The sequence below is a fragment of the Pundamilia nyererei genome, unplaced genomic scaffold (assembly GCF_000239375.1).
Source record: "Pundamilia nyererei isolate P.nyererei 1_Seehausen unplaced genomic scaffold, PunNye1.0 scaffold00046, whole genome shotgun sequence".
Lineage (NCBI taxonomy): Eukaryota > Metazoa > Chordata > Actinopteri > Cichliformes > Cichlidae > Pundamilia > Pundamilia nyererei.
The window spans coordinates 2,338,788-2,362,661 of record NW_005187447.1 but is presented as its reverse complement, the minus strand read 5'-3'; the positions used below and the strand labels follow the sequence as shown (position 1 = coordinate 2,362,661).

General features: G+C 41.4%; 2 protein-coding genes across 6 annotated transcripts in view; one reads left to right on the top strand and one right to left on the bottom strand.

The window, feature by feature from the left end:
• Window positions 1–2,485: 2,485 nt before the first annotated feature.
• cbr4 (carbonyl reductase 4) lies at window positions 2,486–8,868 on the top strand. The gene is made up of 6 exons (XM_005732335.1): window positions 2,486–2,643; window positions 3,929–4,079; window positions 5,517–5,637; window positions 5,750–5,886; window positions 7,696–7,830; window positions 8,402–8,868. Exons 2-6 carry the CDS (start codon window positions 3,935–3,937, stop codon window positions 8,578–8,580), a joined length of 717 nt encoding a protein of 238 aa, XP_005732392.1. The 5' UTR covers window positions 2,486–2,643; window positions 3,929–3,934; the 3' UTR covers window positions 8,581–8,868.
• Window positions 8,869–10,723: 1,855 nt separating this feature from the next.
• The window catches only part of palld (palladin, cytoskeletal associated protein), a 68,972-nt gene continuing 55,821 nt past the window's right edge, over window positions 10,724–23,874 (bottom strand). For 2 of the 5 annotated variants that reach the window (XM_005732330.1, XM_005732331.1), the window contains 12 exons: window positions 22,836–23,519; window positions 21,830–21,974; window positions 21,414–21,515; window positions 19,985–20,023; window positions 18,811–19,032; window positions 17,718–17,867; window positions 17,364–17,452; window positions 16,108–16,240; window positions 13,197–13,404; window positions 12,812–12,977; window positions 12,364–12,497; window positions 10,724–12,278 (listed from right to left, as the gene is read on the bottom strand). In XM_005732330.1, the coding sequence (XP_005732387.1) occupies window positions 12,118–12,278; window positions 12,364–12,497; window positions 12,812–12,977; window positions 13,197–13,404; window positions 16,108–16,240; window positions 17,364–17,452; window positions 17,718–17,867; window positions 18,811–19,032; window positions 19,985–20,023; window positions 21,414–21,515; window positions 21,830–21,974; window positions 22,836–23,519 (2,233 nt within the window). In that variant the 3' untranslated portion in view covers window positions 10,724–12,117. The remainder of the gene's footprint in view (window positions 12,279–12,363; window positions 12,498–12,811; window positions 12,978–13,196; window positions 13,405–16,107; window positions 16,241–17,363; window positions 17,453–17,717; window positions 17,868–18,810; window positions 19,033–19,984; window positions 20,024–21,413; window positions 21,516–21,829; window positions 21,975–22,835; window positions 23,520–23,874) is intronic. The other 3 variants (XM_005732332.1, XM_005732333.1, XM_005732334.1) reach the window with 3 other exon arrangements.

The window sequence follows — 23,874 nt, the reverse complement described above, 5'->3', positions numbered from 1 at the left end:
TACACTTCCCTTTCTGTCACTCTTCACCATAGACAGTATAAAACATGAATATAGTCACAGTGAAGCCACCTGCTGGTTTGTGAAGTCCTATTTTGAAGCCTAGAGATGAAACCAGGTGCGATGAGTGAGGGTCCGTCTGACTGTCAAACATAGGGTACATGTTCTTTAGCTAACGTCTGGTGAAAGCTGTTAGCCGATGACCTTTCTGACTTTTAAAATAACTAACATTTACAAAATTAACATATTTTATTCATTATAAGCCAAAATGCCTGACTAAGTCCATAAACTTCTCATTAAGATAATTACTGATGTCAGCACCTTAACTTTTTACAACTACAGATAATGCCCCCTGGTGGCCTTTATAGAGAATGGCAGTTTTAAGGCCAAAAACTGCTTTTTATCCAGTAGCTTTGTATTTCAGTTCAGAAGCTGACACTCTAGAGTCATCATAATCAGAAATATTTACCAGGGTTATTTATTGAGTATTAAAGCATTTTTCATTTGTTCCACTTTATATTAAAAGTGGCTTATCCGATTAATTGAAACTAAAGTGTTTCAGAAACAGTGACATATTTTTTTGGTGATCAAAGGCTCTTTTTTTCAGCCGTGTCTCAGACTGAACTAACGCTCTCAAAGCCTGGTGGTGTGGTGGTGGAGGAGGAGGGCAAGGAGGAGTCATGAAATAAAGAAAAGAACAGTAACAAGTGCAATACAAACTAAGCTGCATAACAACGACAGCAAAGAGCTGGGTGCTTCAAATTAAATCTATTTGGGTGCTCATTATAGTATCTGCTAATAAAAGGTTGTTACTGCCAAGCAGTGTCTCCCATGACTTACAGCAGAGTAAAGAGAGGTGAGCCTTCCCAGAGTGTTCAGCTGGGAAATGTTGACAGGAACTGACAAGCACCCAGAGAGGTCATTGTGTTGCACACAGCTCCCTGCAGAGGATGGGTTTCCATGGAAATAAGTTACTCCAATATATAAGTATGAGACTATAGTGAGGAGGAATAAGGGGGAAAAAGTGTCTTGTAAGGAACATTTACACTTTAATCATTGTTTGTAATTCTAGGTTGTGTTATATCATCTGTCCACTTGGGTTGTTGTGCTTTAGTAGATTATGCACATGTGCTAAATCTGTTGCAGGAATATTTCAGGTTGACAGGACTGTGAGTTACAGGTTGGGTAGGGACTGTGTGTAAATATAGGCAAAGCTATGTATGCACAGCGCAGGTAAAATATTCAGAGTTAGGAGTGCTGTGTAGAGTTAAAGAATTAAGGCCCCAAGGTCAACAATTCTTGATAACGTTTAAGCACAAGGCGTGTGAGCTGATTCAAATTGACTGCAGCAAAAGGAATCAAGTCCTCCTTGAACTTTTTAACAGTGCCCGAGGAAACGGGCAGGAGTTATGTGCTTGGCTTCTTGGAATAGATTTTCTGTGCAATTATACCAGAAAAGTAAACGTGTGTTTTTGTGGGGCATGAAGAAAATGTGGTAGCATTTAAAAATAACCCAATGATCAGGCAAAATAGTTCCAGGAACTAAATAAATAAAGTGTTTTCTTTCTCTGAAAAGAAATTCAGTCCAGTGTCTCTCTGATGCACAAGCACACCTAATGAACTCTCGGTTGACAGGCTTAGAGTCACCACATTTAGAGAAATCAAACTGTTTGTAGTGTTTGCATTTTGTTCCTTTTATACTGTGTATGATTCACAGCGCTCAGGGCTACATATCCACTCTGGCACAGGTGATGAATGTGATTTTGCTTCAGCAAATCAATCTGGCAGAATAAGTCTCAGACTGATGAACTGTCCAGGTGTGGGCCAAGGCCACCCAACCGGTCTCAACATGATTCATTTTTTTTCCTTTTTTCTTTTTTTTGTGTGCACTGATGACAGATTTGCTTTTCTTCATGAGATATATTTCCACAAGGGAACAATGTGGAAAAATGAATGGCTGCAAATAGAAATCACAGTGTTATTTCACTGGCAGTAAGATAAAGATGAGGTATGCTGTATTTATTTGAAAAACGTTGAAGTTCCTGTGCTATATCAGTTAAAACAATAAATATAATTTCTAACAAAAAAGCCCATTTTTAAAAAAAGTAGCTAGGATGTAACAAAATAAAACAGCTTACTGAGATAACAAGCACTCTAACAGCTAAATCAAGGGAAGTAAATAAGCTAGATAAATAAAAATACTTTTAAAAATATATAATAAAACTATGTCAGAAGCTTTTGAATATATTACAATAAAGTGATTCTTTAAAGTAAAATAGATCAACAAAAACGAATAAAACGGTCAGACTAAATATAGCAAAACAAGCACAGCAAATGTCAGATGGCAAAGTGGGTCAGTGTACACACGGTGTAAAGTACAGTGGACAGTGTAGGGTGGAACTACAGTGGCTGGGTAAAGGTTAAAAAAATCACCAATCAATCAAAGCAGTGCTGGTTCAGTTCAGCCAATCCAGCGTTACCACAGCGCCCTCTACCGACCAACAACGACCAGCACAATAACAACAAAAAACATGGCGGCGCCCATGACTACCCGCTCCTCTGGTATTCTTTATTTGTTCAGTAAATAACATTTGTTACATTTGTAACAGTGTTTCTCAAACGGGGTGTTAGACTCAGAAAAACGAGGTAAGTATCATATCGCTGCATAAACGTAACTGTACGATGACATTTAAAGCTAAATACGGCTACTATTTACCGGACAGCGACTATGACTCTTAGCCTCACTGAAGTGACCCGGTGTCCTACTTTGTGTTGTGCTGCAGAGCATTTTGTCCCACATGTTAAGGCAGGGTGTCATGTTTTATAATCTTGGCTGTGTTTACTTGCCTAGACCCATACAGACAAACAACCAACCTTACCGTCACGTATTCATCCCAGCACGCGCGCTTCCGTGCACTTAAATAGATATAAACTCTGTGCCAAAATAATGGGGGAAAGATTAAAGGAAAATATATACTATACTATAAAATGAGTTTTTAAAACAAATCGCACATTCAAACAACCCGATGATGGCCGAAGAAGACTGCTCCAAATTTTAGGAGCTAAAAAAATTGGTTTTAAAGTATAATCGCGCAGCCTCAGTGACAAGGTCTCTAAAGGTAGCCCTTTATAAATTAGCCGGTACCTGTTTATCTACAACTTAAGAAGAACAAGTGTGATATGTGAGCACCGGCCATCCCTCCTCTGCACATGTCCAAACCCTACCACCTTTGCCTCTCTCCCTTATTAACAGTGATGGTTAATCAATCTGTCCGTAGTATAGATAGAGCTGTTAAAGCCTGTTTTTCTGTTTGCTATCGCAGTGTTTCTTCAGCATCTAAAATACATTCAGACTGATGTGTGTTGACTCAAAAGACAAAAATCCCAGTAATCCCAGTGTTTCAGTCCTAAACCAAAAGAAAACTTTGTTAAAGCAAACAGGGTGTTATTATTACACATATAAGTTGTCATATAAATACATTATGCTTATATACTAGGGTGACCAGATCTCAACAAAAGATTGTTTATATGTAACACACATGGGACACATCATATTTGTATTTGTGTAACACTGAATAATAACTGACAAAAAATAACAATTTTTCTAATTTACTGTCACTTCATTTGTGGTAGTGTCCATCTGACACTGACTTTCCCCATACAGAGTTTAACCTGCACTTGACTATAATAAAAGCGTTCCCTACTTTCTTCAGCCAGACTTTAGAAAAAAGTGCCTGCAGAGCCGATTGAAATATGGAACAAGGGATAAAAATGCTGTGTGTTTATGCTGTGTAGCTTCCATTCAATAATCAGACTACACCATCGACTTATGAAGATCATAAAGGGAAGCAGGCATGTCTCTCCTGTGTTTCATCTGAGATAGTCCGGATGCTGTTCTGTAGCTGTAATTGAGCTGTTGCCTCTCCTGCAGGTCATCATGTCCAGACTGGCAGTAGTGTGTGGGGGTTCCAGAGGCATTGGGAAAGCAGTGTCCTGCCTGCTGGCAGAAAGAGGCTGCAGGGTAGCCGTCGTCTCCAGGAACAAAGACGTCGCCCAGGCAACTGTGGCATCTCTGCATGGAGGTATAATGCTGTGCTGTGTGTAATACAGTGCTTAACAAAATTATTAGATCACCGGATATAAAAAGAAAGCACAAGTATTTTAGAAGTCTGCGAAAAACAAATTAAATTACTGAACTCACTGAACTGAGTTGCTGTTTTAATACCCAAATTATAACCAGCACACTGGACTTCTCTCAGAACTAAATTAATCAAGCAGAACGTTCAACCACTGAAACATTTTTAGTAAAATAGCAAATTTTTTTAGCATTAAAAATATTATTTTTATTAACAAGCTTGCATAAACTGGTGGGTTAACCATTACAGAAACATAAAAAATTGTTTTGGTAATTAGCAATAGTGTTGATTTAAGGTAGCTGTGGCGTAAACCTTACCCTGGATTTTGGACTAATAAATGAGTTAATGAGTAAAGTGTACAGACATGTGCCAGAGCTATTAGAGCTTTTCATTAGCGTGCTTTTTTCTGCACAACGGTCATCCTCTAAAGGAAAATTACCAATTTTTATTTTCAAAAGTATGGCTTAATTTACTCAAGCTTAAAATACAGATTTGTTATGAAATTGGCAAAAACAACAGAGAACAACAGCATATGTTGTCTTCATTCTTACTTACAACACCGAAAAGCCAAATTTTGAGAAGGAAAAAAAATGAATGAATTTCACAGTTAGTTTAAGTTTTTGTAATTTTTGTAATGTGGGGAGTATTTATAATTGAGATGGTTTAAGAAGTTTCATTTACCCACTAGATAAGCAGAAGAAAATGGAGTCATGGGTACAGTTCAGATCAAACAGAGTAAATACAAATATGCATCAAAACCTCCTTGTGTAGATTTATTCAAAAGTAAGTACACATTATAAATAAACAAGCATGTAGCTCCTTCTTTCTTTATGAATATGGGTGGGATATTTATTTTAAATAGTCTAGCTCTACACTGCCATCAACTGTAAGTAAAAGATGGACGTGACATTGGTATGATATCTCACGCTGAGGGTTTTTTGGCTTTGAAACTAGATGTGACTAAACAGAGAGACACTGTGCACTCTAGTAACTTGTCAGTCACTCACATGTTAAATATCATAAACCATTAACCTTTGTATAATCCTTTGTGACTATAACGTCGAACATATTTTACGAAGACAACACTGTTTTGTATTTGGCAAGGCTTGAAATGAGAGCTTGAGAACATAAACTCATCAGTAAATAGTTTATTGAGGTCATAAACCAAGTTAGAAGATATGGTCGTTTTCTCATGGCAACTATACAGTCAGACTTTCAACCAGAGGAGTCGCCCCCTGCTGGCCATTAGAAAGACTGCAGGTTTAAAGCACTCAGAAGCTACGCCCATTTTTAATTAAATACAAGGTTCAGTGTAGACTTAGAGGACCTTTATAAACATACTGCAGTGATGCCGACAGTAGATCTGATGTGTGTCTTCTCTAGATGAGCACATTGCTTTTAGCTGTGACATCTCTAAAGAACAGGAGGTGCAGAAAACATTTGAAATGATCCAGAAGACCTGTGGAAACATCTCCTATCTTGTGAACGCAGCCGGTATCAACAGGTGAGCAAGCACTGAAGTTGACACCTCTACTGATTCTCAGCTGCATTTGCAGACATATTTAGACGCATGTAAATGCTGAACCCCTGCAAGTTGCTGTTGTCTGTTTGCACAGGGATGGTCTGCTACTGAGGACCAAACCAGAGGACATGGTGGCTCTGCTTCACACCAACCTGCTGGGCTCCATGTTGACCTGCAGGGCAGCGCTGCGCAGCATGCTGCACAGCCAAGGAGCAGCTATTGTTAATATAGGTACTTGATGATTCACATTAGTGTTGTGTCTTCAATTTAACCACTAGATGGCTGTGTTACTACTTTTATAGATTCAAGTCAGTGTACCCTTTAAGGAGGATATTATTTTGTATGGTGGCCCTGAGAGGCCAAACGGACTGCAACTTAAGAAAACACCAGCAATAAGAAAAATGCTGCAAAAGCACACAAAACACAATGGAAATAGGAAAAAACAAAACAGAAATAGGAAAAAACTGATTTCCAAAAGCACAAGGGAAGTGTTTCTGGGGAGACAATAACCCAATGTTGCAGGGACCAAAATATGCTAAGAATTGCGCTGGGAGACACTTAAAAGAAGTGGAGGATCTATTGGTTTTGTGAGGAAAGAAAAGATGAGAGGTAAGTGTGTTAGCCTAACTATTAGCCTAAAAATCCATCATCAGTATTATATGAATCATGATAAAACACACCAAGCATGTTTTGGGTTCGTGCAACTTGTCCGTTGGGTTATTGTCTCCCCAGAAACACTTCCCTTGTGCTTTTGGAAATCTTGTTTTTTCCTATTTCTGTTGTCGTTTCTCCTATTTCCATTGTGTTTTGTGTGCTTTTGCAGCGTTTTTCTTATTGCTGGTGTTTTCTTAAGTTGCAGTCCGTTTGGCCTCACAGGGCCACCGTAATTTTGTGCTCATTTAATCCAAATAAAATCAGATACTGACAATGTTTTTGAATTCACGCAACAAGCTTGTGGATCTATGGTTTTATGTTTCTTTTTCCTCATGAACTGTAATCAGATACATTATGAGTGAGAGAGAGAGGTTATTAAAATCCTGAATAGAAACCTCCCAGAGAAAAGATGGTGGCACAAGTAGGCGGTAAAGTTTGAGTTTCTAGTGTTCCAGTTTTTCTTTGTTTTGTTGGTACATTAAATACAGGAAATAATATGTATTTGTTGAAAAAAGCGGTTTGAGAGGCTAAAAACAACCTACATAATTTACAGAATAACAACTGTGTACTGCTTCTATATGTAGCACCATAAAATAAAGTGAAACAAAATCATATAGAATATAATAAAATACTAAATGTAACAGAAAACAACAAGTTTAGTTAATGGCAGATGATATTAGTCTGAGTATTGGGGAAAGTGTAGTAAACAGTGCAGGCTTGGGAAAAAAGCTGTGAGGTGAAAGAACAGATGATTCTCTGCTAAACAGATGTGTGGAGTTATAAACATTACTGCATGAGGAAGAGATTACCTAAATCAGTCTGTTAGTGGAAGTTCTCTGCTGCCTGTTCAGTAAGTGGTGCAGAGGGTGGTCGGGATTATCCACAATGGATAAAAGTTTGTTGAGGGACTTCCTCTCAGAGTCAGCCTTCCTGGTCAGTTTATTGGTCTCTGATGTTGCAGACTAAAGGAAAGTATACACTGCACTCGTCACAGGGACAACTGAAATTAAAAGTAACTTGAATATACCTAAGTAACGGCTCAAGCTGTTTCAAGATGGTAAGACTTGCTCCCAGAAGGGCTTTGTTGAAATCTCGAATGCCACCAACACCTGGGACTGCAGCTATTAAGAAGCACCGGATTGACTGCATCCTGTAAGAAAATCCAACCAGAATCTGAAACCACAAGCACGGCTATAATAATATTAATGTGATTTCTCCCTCAGGGTTTACAGTGTTTATATTTCTTTGTAAAGAAAATCTATGAAATTATACAGACAGAGTAACAAATTCTTCATCCAGCACGCTGGGAGTCAGGTAACTTGATTGTGATTCATATTAAATGTGGAATCAAGTCATCTTAATGGATTTCTCTGGTCATGTCTGCAGGCTCTGTTGTGGGCCTGAAAGGGAACTCTGGCCAGTGTGTCTACAGTGCCAGTAAAGCTGGTCTAGAGGGTTTCACTCGCTCCTTGGCTAAAGAAGTTGCTTCACGTAATATCAGGGTTAACCTCCTGGTTCCAGGTACAGAATATGCTTCTGATTCTTTCACTTTTCTCTCTGTCTTCTCAATATCTGCTACAATCCACTGCTATCAGAGAACCACACTGAGCCCTTTAACCAGTCAGCGTTCAATTTACGCGTAGTGTCATTTATATCGAGCTACGTGTTGTTGGTTCCTTGGAGGACTGCGCGCAAGTGGTTGTGTATCTCTTTGAGTAGACTGTGTGGACAAATACCTAATACCAAACCAATGAGTTTATATACAGTCACTGATGCAAACAGACACAAACGCAGTACCGTAAAACAAACACAAATCTCTTGTTTACTTCTCCCACTCATGAGCAAGACCATGAGATACTTGAGCTTCTCCACGTAAGGCAGCAACTCATCCCTAACTTTCCTCCAGCTGCCTTATATTCCTAAGAACCGTGGCCTCACTTTCATCCCTGCCACTTGACACTTCACACTCTCTGCTCCAATGCAACTTGCAGCGAAGATTAGATCCTTAGATTAGTGATTGGTAATTAGTACAAAGCACTGCTTGTGTCAGTCTCTGTCATCTCATTGCTGTTTTTTCCCCATCTTTTGGTAGGTTTTATCCACACTGACATGACTGCAGGGATGAGAGAGGAGGCTTTAGAGCGCTCCATCCCTCTGGGGAGATTTGGAGAGCCGGAGGAGGTAGCCCGGGCCGTCCTCTTCCTCCTGGAGTCCCGCTACATTACAGGAGAAGTGCTGGTGGTGGACGGAGGGCTGCAGCTGGCCATGTAGGGAGTAACAGCTTCCTCCGGAGCTACTGTTTTGAATATTCAGTGTCTTATTTTAGGCATTAAGTGTCACTGTCGATTGAGAAATTTATGACTGATAACAAAAAGAAAAACTTTTGAACTTAAAGCCTTACATCTTAAGTTAAATCTAGAGCTCTGCCCAAACTAAGTTAAAAGTGATACCTGGTAAGCTGCTGGATTGTGAGATGTGTGTTTATTACTCGTATCAGATGTATTGCTACTGCAAAAGCCTTCAGATTAAAGCAAACATAATGTATGTTGTTAAAACTCATTTACTTTCTTCTGCTGAGTCACTCTGTTCAGCCACAGTGGGCGTGGCCTTTGAGAGTCAGTCATGACTAACGCTGCTGACTCCAGAGTGTCTGGCCTAGTCCAGACCTCCGTGCCCTGGGGTCCTAAATTTGATCAGTGAATTTAACGCTGTTGGTCTTTTTCCATGACTGTAAAGCACCCGCCCGCTTGCACGCCACTGATCCTTACGCTCATGTTTTGTTCCCCACGTCCCCCTGGGAGACCCCCTCACAGCCGCCACATGTTGCCCTCCACAGCCTCCTGCCTGCGCCCCCCAAGCCCACCTCTGGCGCGGCCTATAGAGCGAGGAGGCATTTGGGGCTGCAGCTGGAGGGAATTAAAGGTAGCGGTGGAGGTAGGGGGGTATTTTTAGTGCTGGGAATGTTTTGAGTGTCTAGTTACAGCTCTGGGCCTGTACTGTGGATGTGTGGGGCTAGAGGTGACTGTCATGCTCACTGATGAGATTTGCAAAGCTGTTATCAAAACCTGGACTTTAAATGAGCTGCAGTGTGTGGGGGGCTGTTGTGTGCATTTCTCCTCTAAGTGTTGTATGTCTTTCTAAACGGAGCAGCCAGCCAGGTAGATGGACTCAACAGCCATTTTTCAAGTCTATTTAAACTCATTTTAAACTGAATCTGGTCTACTTTTAGGTTACTATTTATTTTTTAGGTTACTATATATTTACTTTTTTTGCATCATCTGATGTTTGCTGTGATGTTCACTCCAGAAACCTTGGTTTTGTGTTAAAACCTGAATGCTCCAGACCAGCAACACACAAAATTCTTGCTTTTATAAAAGTGCTCACATTTCCTGACGATCAGTTAAGAGAGGAGCTTAGAGACCCAAGGTTTTGGGTGATGACACCATCTGGAACAGCTGCTCTAGACAGGACATGGCAGCCTTTTCTGACAGGAAATGATTAATACAGACAGAACGGGTAAGTCTGCAAGGTAAGATTTAAACCAGCCTAACGCTGATCCAGACACACCCACTACTTGATGTAACCTGTTTAATGTGACTGTGTAACAGTGACGCAGTATCAAAAGCAGAACAGTGTAATTCCCAGCATCTGGACCCATCAAAATGTCATTTGTAACCCTAAGAAGGGCAGTTTCAGTCAAATGTAATTTATAAAATTATAACTAAAATTTATAAAAAAAATGTTATGCATTTCCTAAAAGGCTTCTCAGCTACAATCTTTTCTAAAATCTTTGGCAATTAAGGTCACCTGGGCTTATCCCTAGCTATAACTTTCCAGGTAAGGATAAATCCAGGTTAGATTTGAGGTTTTACAGCAAGGGTTGGGTTGAACAATAGCATGCTTATACCAGGTGTGAACAGAACCGATTAACCTGAATAATAATATCAGGCCACACGAGAGTCGCAGTGACACAAAGTATATAAAATAGTTTAATTTTGCTGCTGAAATCAGTGAAACTTTCCAGATAAGGACAAAAATCACTAAAAGAGTGAGTAGATTAAGGCACGACGCTTGAATGAACATGTTGTACTTTATCTACAACACAAAGATGTTTTTACTTGAGCAGTAGTTCCCCAGAAACCCTGGCGAGCTATTGCTCAAGACCACTTTAAAAAATTGCAGGAAGGTCTGGCTCCAAAGAAGCAAAGTAAAAAGAACTGAGGGGTGGCTTGAGACTTTTGCACAGTCCATGTACCCCTTGTTGGGAATCACTGTGCCAAATCACTGCTTGACTTTATAGCTTTTTAACATTTTTAGCACAAGTGGCATTTCCTGTGACCGATAATATGCCTTTTGGCATCCTTTTATTGTTTTAGAGAAGCCTACCAGTCCACAAAAACATTCACACTGTGCCTGAAGAGTTTGATTTTTTTATTAACATTTTATAACCTAAAATAGTATCAGGAGAACAATCCATATACAGGCATTGATTGGCATAGAAATGTGCAAACACAAAGTGTCAGCGGACCGAAGCTCAGAAAAAAGATGCCCACAAAGGAGACAAATCGTAGATATAAATATGCTTTGCTGTTGATTTCTTAATGTTGAGAGTGTTTATTACCCATGAATACTGAAGGAAAGAAGCCGTTTGTTTTTTTTTTTAAATGCATCCTAGTAAAAGTTACTTGGCACTGTACAAGTGTCCAAAAAAAACATGCAAAGAAACTGTGTTTGCATTAAGTGATTTAAGGCAGTAAATATATTTATAAAGCTTCATGATAGACAGGATTGTTTTATCGGTGAACTGAAGGTTGCAAATATAATTTATGTTAAGATTGCTTTGGAAAGTAAATAGCATTTTTTTTTCCATACAAAAATAAAATGGACAATCTGTGATGTGTGTGACGAAAAACACTGAAACCCTTCACAGCACCCTCTCTTAAGTGAGAACGTTTCAATTCACACTTCAAAAAAAAGAAAGAAAAGAAAATCAAAGAAGAAGAAAAAGTAATCACCTAAATAACCCACCATCATTTTAGTTTTTCAGTATTACACTTCACATCCCTCCACTGACTTGCTTTTACTGCCATTTTCTCTTGTTAAAACCAACTTTCCTTAAGGTCTGCTGCACATACACATCCTTTTAACCAAACGTTAAATGTCTTCTGCCCCCCCAAAACAAAACAACAACAAAAAACACCGTTTGTAAGGTCCGGCCTTGTCCAGTATCTGATCTACAACCTAAAAGCGCAGATTGTATGATGCTTTAACTATCTGCACTGTGCTACATAAGCCCTCACAATAAAAGTGGGTGATCTCCTTCGTCCAAGCTACGATGCTTTGAATCATTCAGTCTCGTTTCCTCAGCTGGTGTGATTGCTACTTATAAATACAGTATTAGTTGGTGAATTGCAAATGGCACCACTTGAACATGCATAGTGATTTGGTTTCATTTTTTTGTATCTTTACAGAAAGAAAAAGGCACTTTAAAGGGTAAAACAGAGTCAGGCATACACTGAACAGTCTTTTCTTGTGGTAAACACCTCAATCACTTCCAGATCCAGTTAATAAAATGAAACTTGGGGAAACAACTTGATGAATTCTGTAATACATTAGTGTTGTGTCATCCTATTTAGAACAAAGAAACATGGCAACACCTTTCTCACTTTGCCCACCCAAGCTTAAATTCAGTATCTGCAGTTCATTGGTGGTGGACAAGAATATACTCTGCCTCTCCTCGTTAGGAGTGCCCGGATCACAGGCAGCTTTCTGGCTTTTCTGGGTAATCCTCACACCTCTGACTCGTCTCTACAGGTCGTCGCTTTCCACCAGGCCTCCGGGCTGCACTGGGCTGGAGTCGGGGAAGAAGGCCGCCTTCACATCCAGACCTCTCTCCGTCAGTGCTGCGTAGCGGCTGGTGGAGGGACGCACCTTTTTTGGCTTTGGGAGGTTAGGCTGCTGCCATTGAGCTAAAGAAGGAATAGAAGTATTTAAATAGTTTGTATAAAGGAAAATGCTGGATTCAGGGAGAAGTGTGTGATAGCTTAGACTTACTGTGGACATCAAGCCGAGCGGTGCTGGATACGATGCCGGCCTCATTCTTGGCTGACACGGTGTACCAGCCGGCATCTTCTTTCAAGGCTGGCTGGATGATCATACATAGGTAGCCACAGTTGTCCTGGTGCATGCTGGGAAAGAGGAGAAAGAGCATTGACATACATCAGATAACTGATATACATCAGACGTCAGAGACATGACACTTACGTGAAATAAGGTAATATTTAAATATTGTTTTTCTTGGCGTACTGTATCTATAATATGAATTGTCATTGCATGTGTTGGTGCTGTGATGGCGTGATCCTAGTCCTCTGGATTGAAATGTTATTGAAACCATAACTGTGCACATGTTTAGGGCTTGTATAACTTACTGGGGAAAATGCTTTCTAAATCTCATTTTAGGGCAAAGTCACCAAACCAGTTTGGTTTACTTATTCCTGTTTACCTGATTCTGTCTGTGTTGTGAGTGAAAGACTCATTCTCCCTCTTCCAGAAGATCTGCGGATAGGGAACCCCCGTCACACGGCACTCCAGTCGCACAGGATGACCCTCTGCAACGCTCGTGTTCTGCAGTTTCTCGATGAATGAAGGGGCCTTGTGCATCTCTTTGGCTAAGGAGAGAGAAGGTGTTACTTAGGTGCACTAATGGACCAGGACAGCAACATCTCCTGCTGGATGTTTATGGAAGCCATTCACAGTTAAAGTTAGTTTCCAGGTAGTTTCTAATTTAGACGTTATTAACCCTAGAACGGTCTGCTTTCCCATGAGTCCCTCAAATGCCACCCCATTAAAAAAAAAAAGTCTCTGTTCGTGCTGATCGTTCTGTTTACCTGCAACGATGAGTTCCAGGTTGAAAGAGTTCTGGCCGGCTCTGTTGCTGGCGATGCAGGTGTAGATGCCTGCGTCGCGGCTGGTCACAGGTTCGATGACCAGCGAGTGCACGCCGTTTTCTCTCACCAGCATCTTATGGGCAGAATCAGGGCGGATGGTCTGTCCGTTCAACTGCCAGATGAGGTCAGGAGTGGGCAGGCCGCTCACCTACAGGAGGGGAAAAACACAGAAGACATTACATTTGAGTGAATGCATGAATGCTCACGTCGTGCCTGTTTTTGTTGGAGGAATTTGATTCTTATCCGCATGTTCGTGTTTATTGGGAATATGAAAACAGTTTAGTTAATCTTTGTTTGTCTGGGGGAGACTGGTCACCTGCAGGGAATAAACTGGGAATAAACTGGACTCGGAGAAGACATGTTTCTCTTTGTAGAGAAACCCAACACCTGCTCTGCTGCCTCTGGCCCACATGGAAAATGTGCTACTATTACAATGTTCACATTCTCACAAAACAGCAGACTAAGCAGTGATAAGTACTTCTGGAAGGAAACCAGTGCGCATTTAGAAGTTGAGACATTTTAAGAACGGAAAATCTAGAAAGCCTCAAATGACCTGCAAATAGATATTTGCTATAAATATCTTCGACATTAAGAGCTCTGAAGGAATGGAGACTCTGGGTTTATTTCTGAAAGGCCCAAAAAGACAGGCTTTTTATAGAGAGTTAATTGTGGGTCTGCTTTATTTTATTGCATGCACCAGCTTTTCAAAGAGGTTCCTCGGTGCCTCAGGCCGCAGGGAGACGAGGTGAAGATGGAGGGGATGAAGAAAGAAAACGAGCACGGGTGGTGGGAGTGGTGTAAGGGGAAATAATTTTAGAAAAACCTAATCCCACTTAATCCCTGAAAAATGACACCTGTGTGCCCTGTCTGTCTGTTGTGAGCCATTCATAAAGTGATGAAAAATCTTGTCTGCGCTAGTTCACTAGAGGAACTGGAATGCACGGAAAGGGAAATGCTTCCTTGGCAGCACTGACATGGAGCCTCCCTGAAAGCAATACAGACGCTGAATTAAAGGGTGGATTTGAAATGGTTTTTTCTCTATTACTATGATTAACATATTCTCTTTGGTGCGGGCATCTTTCTTTCTAGTCACGTCTCACTTATTTTAGACTCTTTGGTTTATCAAAGAATAGCAGCGATAGTGTGTTCACCTGCAGTCTATTCAATAAGCACAGCAGGTTAAATCAAAGCAATGGCTTGGTGAGTAGGGTTAAAGTTAAAATGACAGATTGTAACACACAGGGCTGAAACCACAGGCACATTAAAGTTCATAGCTTGACACGCCATACTCAACCAAAGAAAAAACACAAACCCAAAAAACAAAAAGTTTGTTTTTTCTTCTTTTTTACATCAAAAACGCAGCATCTCAAAACCAACTCTCTTTTTCTAACAGTTGATCAAAAACTATACCGCTCATTTGAATAATTCACCAGTGAAAGCACCAAAGTGATACAGTGTAGCTAATTTGACCTGCAACTAAACAGTCACAATTCATTCTTAACCACCTCTGTCCATTAAACCTGACATCATTAATGATTGTTTAGCTTCTTTTACTCTCCATCTCCTTGTCACTGCCCCAAACTTCTTTTGCTAACGAGGTCAGCCATTATATTGCACTCATCACTGGCAAGTTCACCACTAAGGATCTTTTTATTGTTTTGACCAGCAGTTGAATTTTGAATCTGTCTATTTTAAAACCATCCCATTAAGATAATTTTAAGATTATTGTTCTCTTGTATTTAACTGCTCCAAAAGGCAGCAATAGGTTGCTCAGAAATATTAGCAGTAATCACATAAAAAAAACAAAAACCCCTGTCTTGCCTCTCTTTTAGGCTAAAGGAGATAGACTTTGGAACAGGCTACCCGACTTGATCATTTTAGTTGATTCTGTGGTTTAATTTAAATGTCACCCAAAAGCACATTTTTTAACAAATAGGTAAGACTTTTCATAAGCACTCCCCTCATTTGTCTAGTTTATTTGTGTAGCACTTCCCAGATGTTTTTGTGTGCCAGATGTGACCCTAATGCTACAGTACAACTGATATATGGCCCATATAAGAGGGGTCAGCGTTGAGCTAATGTCCGTCGATCAAGGCCAAAAGTAGACCAACAACTGTAGATTTGGACCAAATTTGGGCCAAACATTCACTGGTACCTGGGTTTGCCTATCATTGGCTCTTCCAGTTTCCTTATGTAAATATAATGCAGTAATGCCACATTAATACATAAAAAGTTATGACTATATTTACAAAAGATTAAAAAATAGTTATCGAAATTACTTTTTCAACCATGTGCAGCTTTTGATATTAGAAACTTCTTTTGTAAGAGTGTGCCAGACCATCAACCTTATATGTTGTTTTTGAGTTCCTGAAGGAAACCTGGGTAAAAACAGGGAGGGTTTGCAATCTCCACATAGAAAGTTCTGAAATCAGGACCGTTTCTGTCTGGCAGCAGTGCTAGCCATATATTAACAGTTTTAACAGGGAAGACCTTTCTCAAAACAGACTGAAAAGAGAATCAGGCTGCCACTAATAAAACCTGCCATGTGCTATTACATCACATCAGTCCAAACACTGTGGAAAAACTCGATGCTTCCAGATTTGGACCATTTCATCTACTTGACCTCCTACAATAATAAAAGCTGTATGCACAGCACATTGGTATATGTATGCTCGTTTATGTAATGCAAGAAGTTCTAATCGTGAAACATTTTGTAACATTGTTAAAAAGTGCTGTATAGGTGTTTTTAATATTGTTATTAATTGACTGAGCAACCACAGTACAACCATAGTTCCTTCCTTTACAGTGTACACCCATGCTGGCACATGTTACACTAGAGGTGTGTATTTACCTTGCAGTCCATTCGACACAGGCGGCCTTCCTGAACAATGAGGTCACCAGGCGCCTGCAGGAAGTGGGGGCGGAAGTGACGCTCTTGGATGTTATCGTTCTCATCACCGCTGTCTCTAGACCTGGACCTGGGCCTGATAGAGAGAGAGAGAGAGAGACAGACAGAGAAAGGGTTTCTGGGATTAAAATTTAAGCTCTGAATTAATGAGATATTTTGGAAAAGAACAAACTTTTAGTTTTTATTTGCTGACTGTTAAACTCTCAACTAAGGCTACACGGGGAAGCACATAAAATCGTAGGTGAAATCCCCCCTGTCAGAAAGAGTAGAATACTTTAACCCTTTAATCCCCGACCTAATTTACCCTTTAAACCAGGGGAAGGCAACTCCAGGCCTCAAGGGCCGGTGTCCTGCAGGTTTTAGATGCGTCCTAGATCCAACACAGCTGATTTAAATGGCTAAATTACCTCCTCAACATGTCTTTAAGTTCTCCAGAGGCCTGGTAATGAACTAATCATTTGATTCAGGTGTGTTGACCCAGGGTGAGATCTAAAACCTGCAGGACACCGGCCCTCGAGGCCTGGAGTTGCTAAAAATGCTAACAGTCATCGGTGACTGGTTAGGGTTTAAAGGGTTAAAAAAACCCTCCAGTTCTCTTTCCCCTACTTCCACTTCCTGTTTTGTGACATGTAAAAGTCTCTTTAAGACTTGTACAGCAGGACAGGACCTGGAGATGTTCTTATAACTATACTCAAACACAGTGACATCACCACACTGCCTGAATATCAGCCAAGGAGAGAAATAAAGAGAGCAGGAGACACTGATTGTTATCTGGATCTCTCTCCTTACTCAAAACATCCCTAAGCTCTAATTTAATCAGGGTGTGTTCATCTTGATAACAGATTACAGGTGTTTTTTATGTTCTGTAAGCGACCATAAGAATGTCTGCGATCGTCAGTGCATTTTTCAATATCTGGCCTTGCACGACTGCATACTGCATATACAAGATCATTAGAGCAATGAAAAACAGAGCCATGCTAACAGGTGTTCCCTCTCATTAACACTGAGCTTTTCTCCCCCGAACAGTGGGATTCAGCTCACGGCAAACATTTGCTTAAATAGAAGCTTCTTGGACTGTTTTGAATCCGTGCGGAAATGTGTGAGCGAGCACAGAAGCACGTGCAGATGGTGAACAGCCTGCACCACACGCGCCAGACGGAGATTTTGTTTGTCTTCTCTCCATCTGCTGCCAGCCTCACCTGCGCATGTGTCCAGGTGCTGAGCGCTGGCTGCGACCTCGCTGGTTCACCGCCTGGACCATCATCCTGCCAGTGCAGCTCACCCTGCCCTGAGAGAGGAAGAGAGGGAACTTATGAGGTGATAAAACGCCAGGAGCGGCAAGTCAGACTGAGAGGAGGAAATGAAATGTGAGTGTTAGAGCTGGAAAAGACAGTTCGAGGGCCTGTTCGACATAAACTTTGGAACCTCTTCAGGGTTTTCCTGTCTCATTCAACCCCCTCTTCCCGTTCAAGCCAGAGAACATTATTTTTATGAGTGGTGACATATCAGACAGGCAGTCGAACATAGGTGTTTGCATCGTTTTTTCAACTCACCTCAGGGTTGCCTGCCAAGATGGTGTAGTTGCCGTCATCGTCCAGTGAGGCTGCAGCAGTGTGCAGGGAACAGGTTCCATCAGGATCTCGGCTGATCCTGTAGTGCTCGCTCCTCTTAGAGATCTGCTTACCATCTTTAAACCAGTAGACCTGCAGCACAAGATCATACAATTATCAGACAAGTTTTTCATGGACTGACTTTGGCACTAACATCGCAAATTTAGCAATATTTGGTTTATATTGATGGGAATAAGGCAGACTGACTCCAGGTCGGCATTGGACTCTGCTACAAGTTCTGTTCATAACTTGTTATTTAAAGATGATATGATCCTGTTGGGCAAGCACAGTGGCTAGGACTAAAAGCAAAACTTCTAAGGACATTGTTCTTAGACAGAAAAGGATGGAGTGCCTGCTACAGGGGAGGAGAGCTGGAGATTGACAGACAGATTAAAGGCATCGCTTTTGATTTACTGGGGAAGCTTTGCCCCAGTCCTCACCTGTAGTCATAAATGGGTAATGACTTAAAGAATAAGATCGTAGCTACAGTGGCAGAAAGTCTATTCCTGGAAAGGGTGAACGGGCTCATTAAAGACTGTAGGAAGACAGGAATAGTAGAGATGCTGCTCTACCATATCAAAAGGAGGCAGTTGGGGTTGTTTAGGTCGCATTCTACCAGAAACAAGCCGAGGAGAGATGGGTTTAGACATCTCTTCTTGGGCTGCTGCTCCCTGGCACCTGGTCTTAACTAAGCAGAACAGGATGGATGGATGAATGAAAGGTAATACTCCATGAATATTTGGCCCCTATCTCATTTCTTATTTTTTTCCCGTTAAACCTGTCAACACAGTCTGATTAATACACACAGAGCCAACCAGCCAGTTAGTCCCAGAGTGTATTCCCGCAAAGAGCCTCTCCTTATCCCAGTGTACAATAAATGTACAGTATATACACTTTCCATCAGCACCATCACATATCCGGAACCCCCTCAAGCCAGGAATTTGAACCTTAATAAATGCTTCAGAATAACATATGAATCATCCCAGCTGTGTTTAAGTGTGTTGATGTTCTCTAAATTCGATGTAGACCCTCTCACCTTTGGTTTGGGGTCTCCTTTGATCTTGCAGGAGAAGGTGACTGGCATGCCCTCAAAGACTTTGTAGTGTTTGAGTTTCTGGTCGAAAGATGGTGCCACCCCTCGGCCAGCAGAGTTCTCATCGTGCTCCACGTCATCGTCCGATTCCTCCACCGGAGAACGCTCCAAACGGTACTCGATCTCACTGATCAGACGCTGCTCAAAGCTCGACACTTTGTATTCCTAAATAAGTAAAAGAGACAAAAAAATAGATTTAGACAAACCCTGCAGCAGAAACACTGCATTAGTGAGAGAGAGTGAGTGGTTTGTGTGAACCCATAGCGCGTGCAAGTGCATTTAAAAGCGTGAGGACAGCTATCGATACAACCCATTTTGCCCAATTTTAACTTTTTACAAACTCATAAAACTGTCTTCAAGGTTACTGAAACTACCAACTTTCTCCCAATTTCCTAACTGTCTTTACCCACATGAGGCACTCCTCTATCTCATCATCTTCATCAATCTTTCAGTGCTGGAACTCTGAGGAGGCAGTGGAGAACATCTGCAGAGCAGCTTGCTCTGATGACACATCACACAGATAATGACAGGCCTCCGGGCACAGCTGCAGAGCCAACATATATCCTCCTGAACTTGCTGTGCTGCTTAGGATCACAGCAATTATAGAAGTCCTGAACTGGCGAGCTATTATCCGGTAATAATACAGAGGCGGCTGGTTCCATGTTAAAATCTTTCAAAGTAAAGATGTGGCCTAAAACTACAGCATGCACTTTGTGATGGCAGCAAAGTGAGGACAAACATATGTGGTAGAACCAAATGTGCTGATTGATGGTTATGTTGCAATTAAGCTCTCAACATGCTTTAGTATCTAAAATTTATATTGCACATTAAATGAAAATAGGCAGTAAAAGGTGCAGATAAGGACAAACACTAAACACTCTCTTTTGTGAACATTTGCAAACCAACCGCAAAAAGCGACCAGTGGATATAAAAGCTGAGTGATCAGTAACAAATTCTGTTTCCCTGTATCCTTTCTATAACACTTGTTTCCAAATAAGATAACTGTCACACCTGATCCCGCTTCAGTTAAACTGTACACGTTTATGATTTTTGTGTGCATAGCTTGACACAGTGATATTTTAGAGTGAAAGAAAAACCAGGAGAAGGTGTCAATAACCTTTTGAGGGTAAGAGTCTCTATCAGATGATTTGTCTTCCTGTTGGGAGAAAAAGAGGCTTTGTTTGTGTGTCTGTCATGATGGATTAAACAGGGCAAGAAACAGTTGTGTTTTAAAGTTTGCTGTTGCTAAATTCTTTATATAAAAGATGGAAGTAGCCACGGTGATGTGAACCACTGGTTTGTGGATTCCAGTTTGGGAGCCATCATCCTTACTTATTTTAATAAGCGAATCTATCTAAATAAAAAACTGAGGACACTAGCGAACTGTCAGTTACTACTAAGTATATTTTACTGCTTATTCGAATAAAAATCAGGATAACATATAGAAAATAAACATCATGCTGTATTAAAAGAGACTTTAAACTAGTTATTGAGACCATAAATCCATCAGAAAAGTGTCTACTGGGGACAGAGATGATTGGAAAAGAAGGGTCATTTTCTCATAGACTTCTAAAGATCTAACCTTTTATTTCCAACCAGATAAAGCGCCCCCTGCTGGATGTTAAATAATCTCAGTTTGAGGTACTTCCATATAGGCTACGTCCACCTCTTATATTCTGGTTTGTGTGCATGTTCAAACTTACCTGCTCTCAAAAGAAAAAAAGAATACAAACACATGCAAGACACTTTATCAAATACAAAGTGGCATAATGCACTAGTGCTGATGCCTTTGCAAGCTTCGCCATGCAAACTAGCTGTATTGCTCTAATCAGCTGAGTTGCTCCGCATACAAAGAGGCAGTAGCACATAGGGGTGGCAGAGTGCTAACTCTGACATTGTGGACACAAGATGTGATATGGGGATGCTTACTGGCAACTTTCATGTAGTCTATGTGTGCATATTGCTGAAGGATGATAATGCATCACTGTGATGTCCTCCATATAGTCTGATTTGAATCATTATTGGCTATCCCAGTCTAAAATACTATTGAAATACACTGAAAGATCTAAAAAACAAATTAAGGCTTTGATTTCTCTTTCTTTGTCTTTGAAATTCATAACCAACTCTGTGGGGATGTTGTGCTTCTTTTCTGTTTCTCCAAAGTGACTATTTGGTGTCTAAGAGAGCCTTTGAACAACATGTTTGCAGCAACACTTGGTTCTAGGAGTTTGCATAAACAGAGCTTTTTATGGAGGGCTCTGGAGGACTTTGCAGTGTTTACACCCTGCTTTCATAACGTGCACTCAGCAGTGTTTACAGTGGCTTGGGGTGGAGGGAAGCCAGTGATCATGAGATAGGAATGACACCAGCGAAGTATCAGTGGACACACAGAGAGGTGCATGTGTGGTATGCATGCAGCAGGGGGATTTGTGCCGGTGTAGATATGCTGGTAAAACGGTTTCATGCCTGTGTGATTTCAGGTTTGTGCGTGTGCTGTTTTGTTCCTCCCTCCAGTGTGTGTGGATCCTGATAAAGAGCTGCCGTACCTGTGTGACTGGCTCCTCCTCTGTGTCCTGTGTGTTTAAGACCGTGGCTGCGTTGTCAGCACCCAAGAGCCTGCGAGCCATCTTCTCCTCATAGGTTAACCTCTGGAAGCAGTGATTAATGGGGTCAGTGCGGGTTAGTGTGCGAGTTAGAAAAACACACACTTTTACACTGCATTATTTGTATCTAAGCCTTGTGTCAATAGGGGATCGATTATATGTGGAGGAAGCATAATGAATTTCCTTGAGGGTGCATGAATCAAACGCTCTTTGAATTTTTCGTTGGCTGGATATGTTGGGACGCTTGTTATTCCGTGTTAATGGTTACTGAACAAGCTCATTCAGTAACAGTCTGCAAACACACTGTTCAGTATTTTACTAAGAATTTAACACACCCACATACACGTACAAACACATACCTGTTGACCATTGCTGATGCGCTCCTCTTTGAAGCGCAGTTTTCTCTCCAAATCCTGGATGACCGCATCCTTGGATCCCTGAATGTCTGAGTCGGAGGCGATGCGTGGTGTCTTTGTGACAGAGGACTTCCTTGGAAATGCTTTGCTAAAAGAATGACAAAAAGTTAAAAATAACCTTTATTTATTATATAGGAGGACTTGGTATTATTTCACTGTCTGAAACAAACCGTTATATCCCCCTTACCCTTCCCTTTAAGCCCCTCGTAAACAGAAGTTTTGAACAGCAGGAAAGTGGCTGAGATCAATATAGGGTCTGGCCCCCCGTCACTGTGTGACTCACATAATCTCAGCACCTCTTTCCTCAATGGCCGCCCCGCTTGCTTTCTAACATGAACCCTTATCTGGACATGTTCAGCTATAGCATTTCGCAGTGTGTCTTCTTATCTCTCACAAGTGCAGCAGGAATTCCAGGAATAGCAGGGGGAGTTCGAGAGTGATGAAAATTTACTGGCAAAGAGCTAAAAGGTGGAATGTCCTTGATGGAAGGAAAAAAAAATTACTCTCTTCAGGGACGCCATCAGACGAGGATTATCTACACACAAACAGATTTTTATCAGCTAACTCAATAAGCAGAGTGCAAAATCAGCTAGATACTCTGCAGAGTGATAGATTTTTAAAAATATATATAAGCTAACGTTATTGTTTATATTAATTTCAACAAATCTTTCCGTCTCGAGGACTTTGTGTATATTTTTTCCCCCAATTGGGGTGAGGGCCTTGCACCTTTTGAGCAACTTTTGTTTATGTGTGTGGGGTCTCTAGTTGGCATTTTCCTGTAAACATGCTGCAAAAAAATGTAAACATGTCATCTTCTATCCAGCAGCAGACATTCTGGACTCAGCTGGCAGCAGTTAGTGCCTGACACACAGACTGTGCTGGCCTGATGCTGCTGACAGACTCTGTAAAAAAAGATATGTGGTTAAAAGTGTATTTGAATGTCACTTACACAGTCCCGTTGCCTTTAGGAAGACCCATGGCATTGACTGTAGGGCTGCCAGGTGTGGAAGGTGTGGAGGGCAACACTGAGGAAAGGAAGCTGGAGGCAGGAGATGGAGGGACGGAAGAGAAAGGCGAGGACATATCTGAGTATGCTGGAGATGTGGCTACGGGTGGAGGGGGAGGAGGAGGTGGAGGAGGAAAGTCTTGGGCGGGACCTGATGGAGAGGACAGGCTGCCGGAGCTGAGGAAGGGCGGAGGTGGAGGAGGGAAGGAAGGAGAGCTTGGGGACTCGAGGCCGCCCGTCTTGGTGAAGGTGGGCATGGTGACCCTGCTGAAGGACTTGTGTGAGGTGGGTGGAGACAGAGGGGATGACAGGCTGGATCCAGAGGAGCCAGAGGACTGGGTGACGTAGCCCGCCCCACCGGGGCTCTGCGCTGCAATGAACTGCTTGGGCCGGGCATAGTTGAATGTGCTGGCTTGCATGGCTGTGCTGTTCTCCAACTCCTGGAAGGAGGGAGGAGGTGGGAGAGGTGGGGATGGAGGAGCAGGTGGAGATACTTCCTGAAGTGGCTGCAGAGGTGGAGGTGGGATTTCCTGATTCTGCTGCTCCAGCTGCTGCTGCTGCCAGTTGGCTGCTTCCTGCTGCTCCAACAGAATCTGGTCCTGCAGCTGCTTCAGCTGTGCCGCGTTCCTGTGAAGAACAACCAGTCATCAGAAAATAAAGTTTCATAAAAATGTTTTTTTTTTTTTTTTAAAAAACCCTGAGGGGCAGATGATAACAAGGTAACAGTAAAAATGTTACAAAATCATCTGTTTTTAGTTTATGCATGACACAATAGTCTGGTCTCAATCCAACTGTAGTCAGAACAAAACTGGCAGGAAGGTTGGAGGCCAGATGTGAACATCATCAATGGAGAGTCAAAGTGTTTGGAAAGTCAAGTGAAGTTAGCAAAGATGTAAATTATTAAAGACGCAAAGCATTTTCAGGATGACATCAGCACTCGGCCGTCAGCCTGACAGTTGTCAGCAGGAGTCGAACTGTGTGA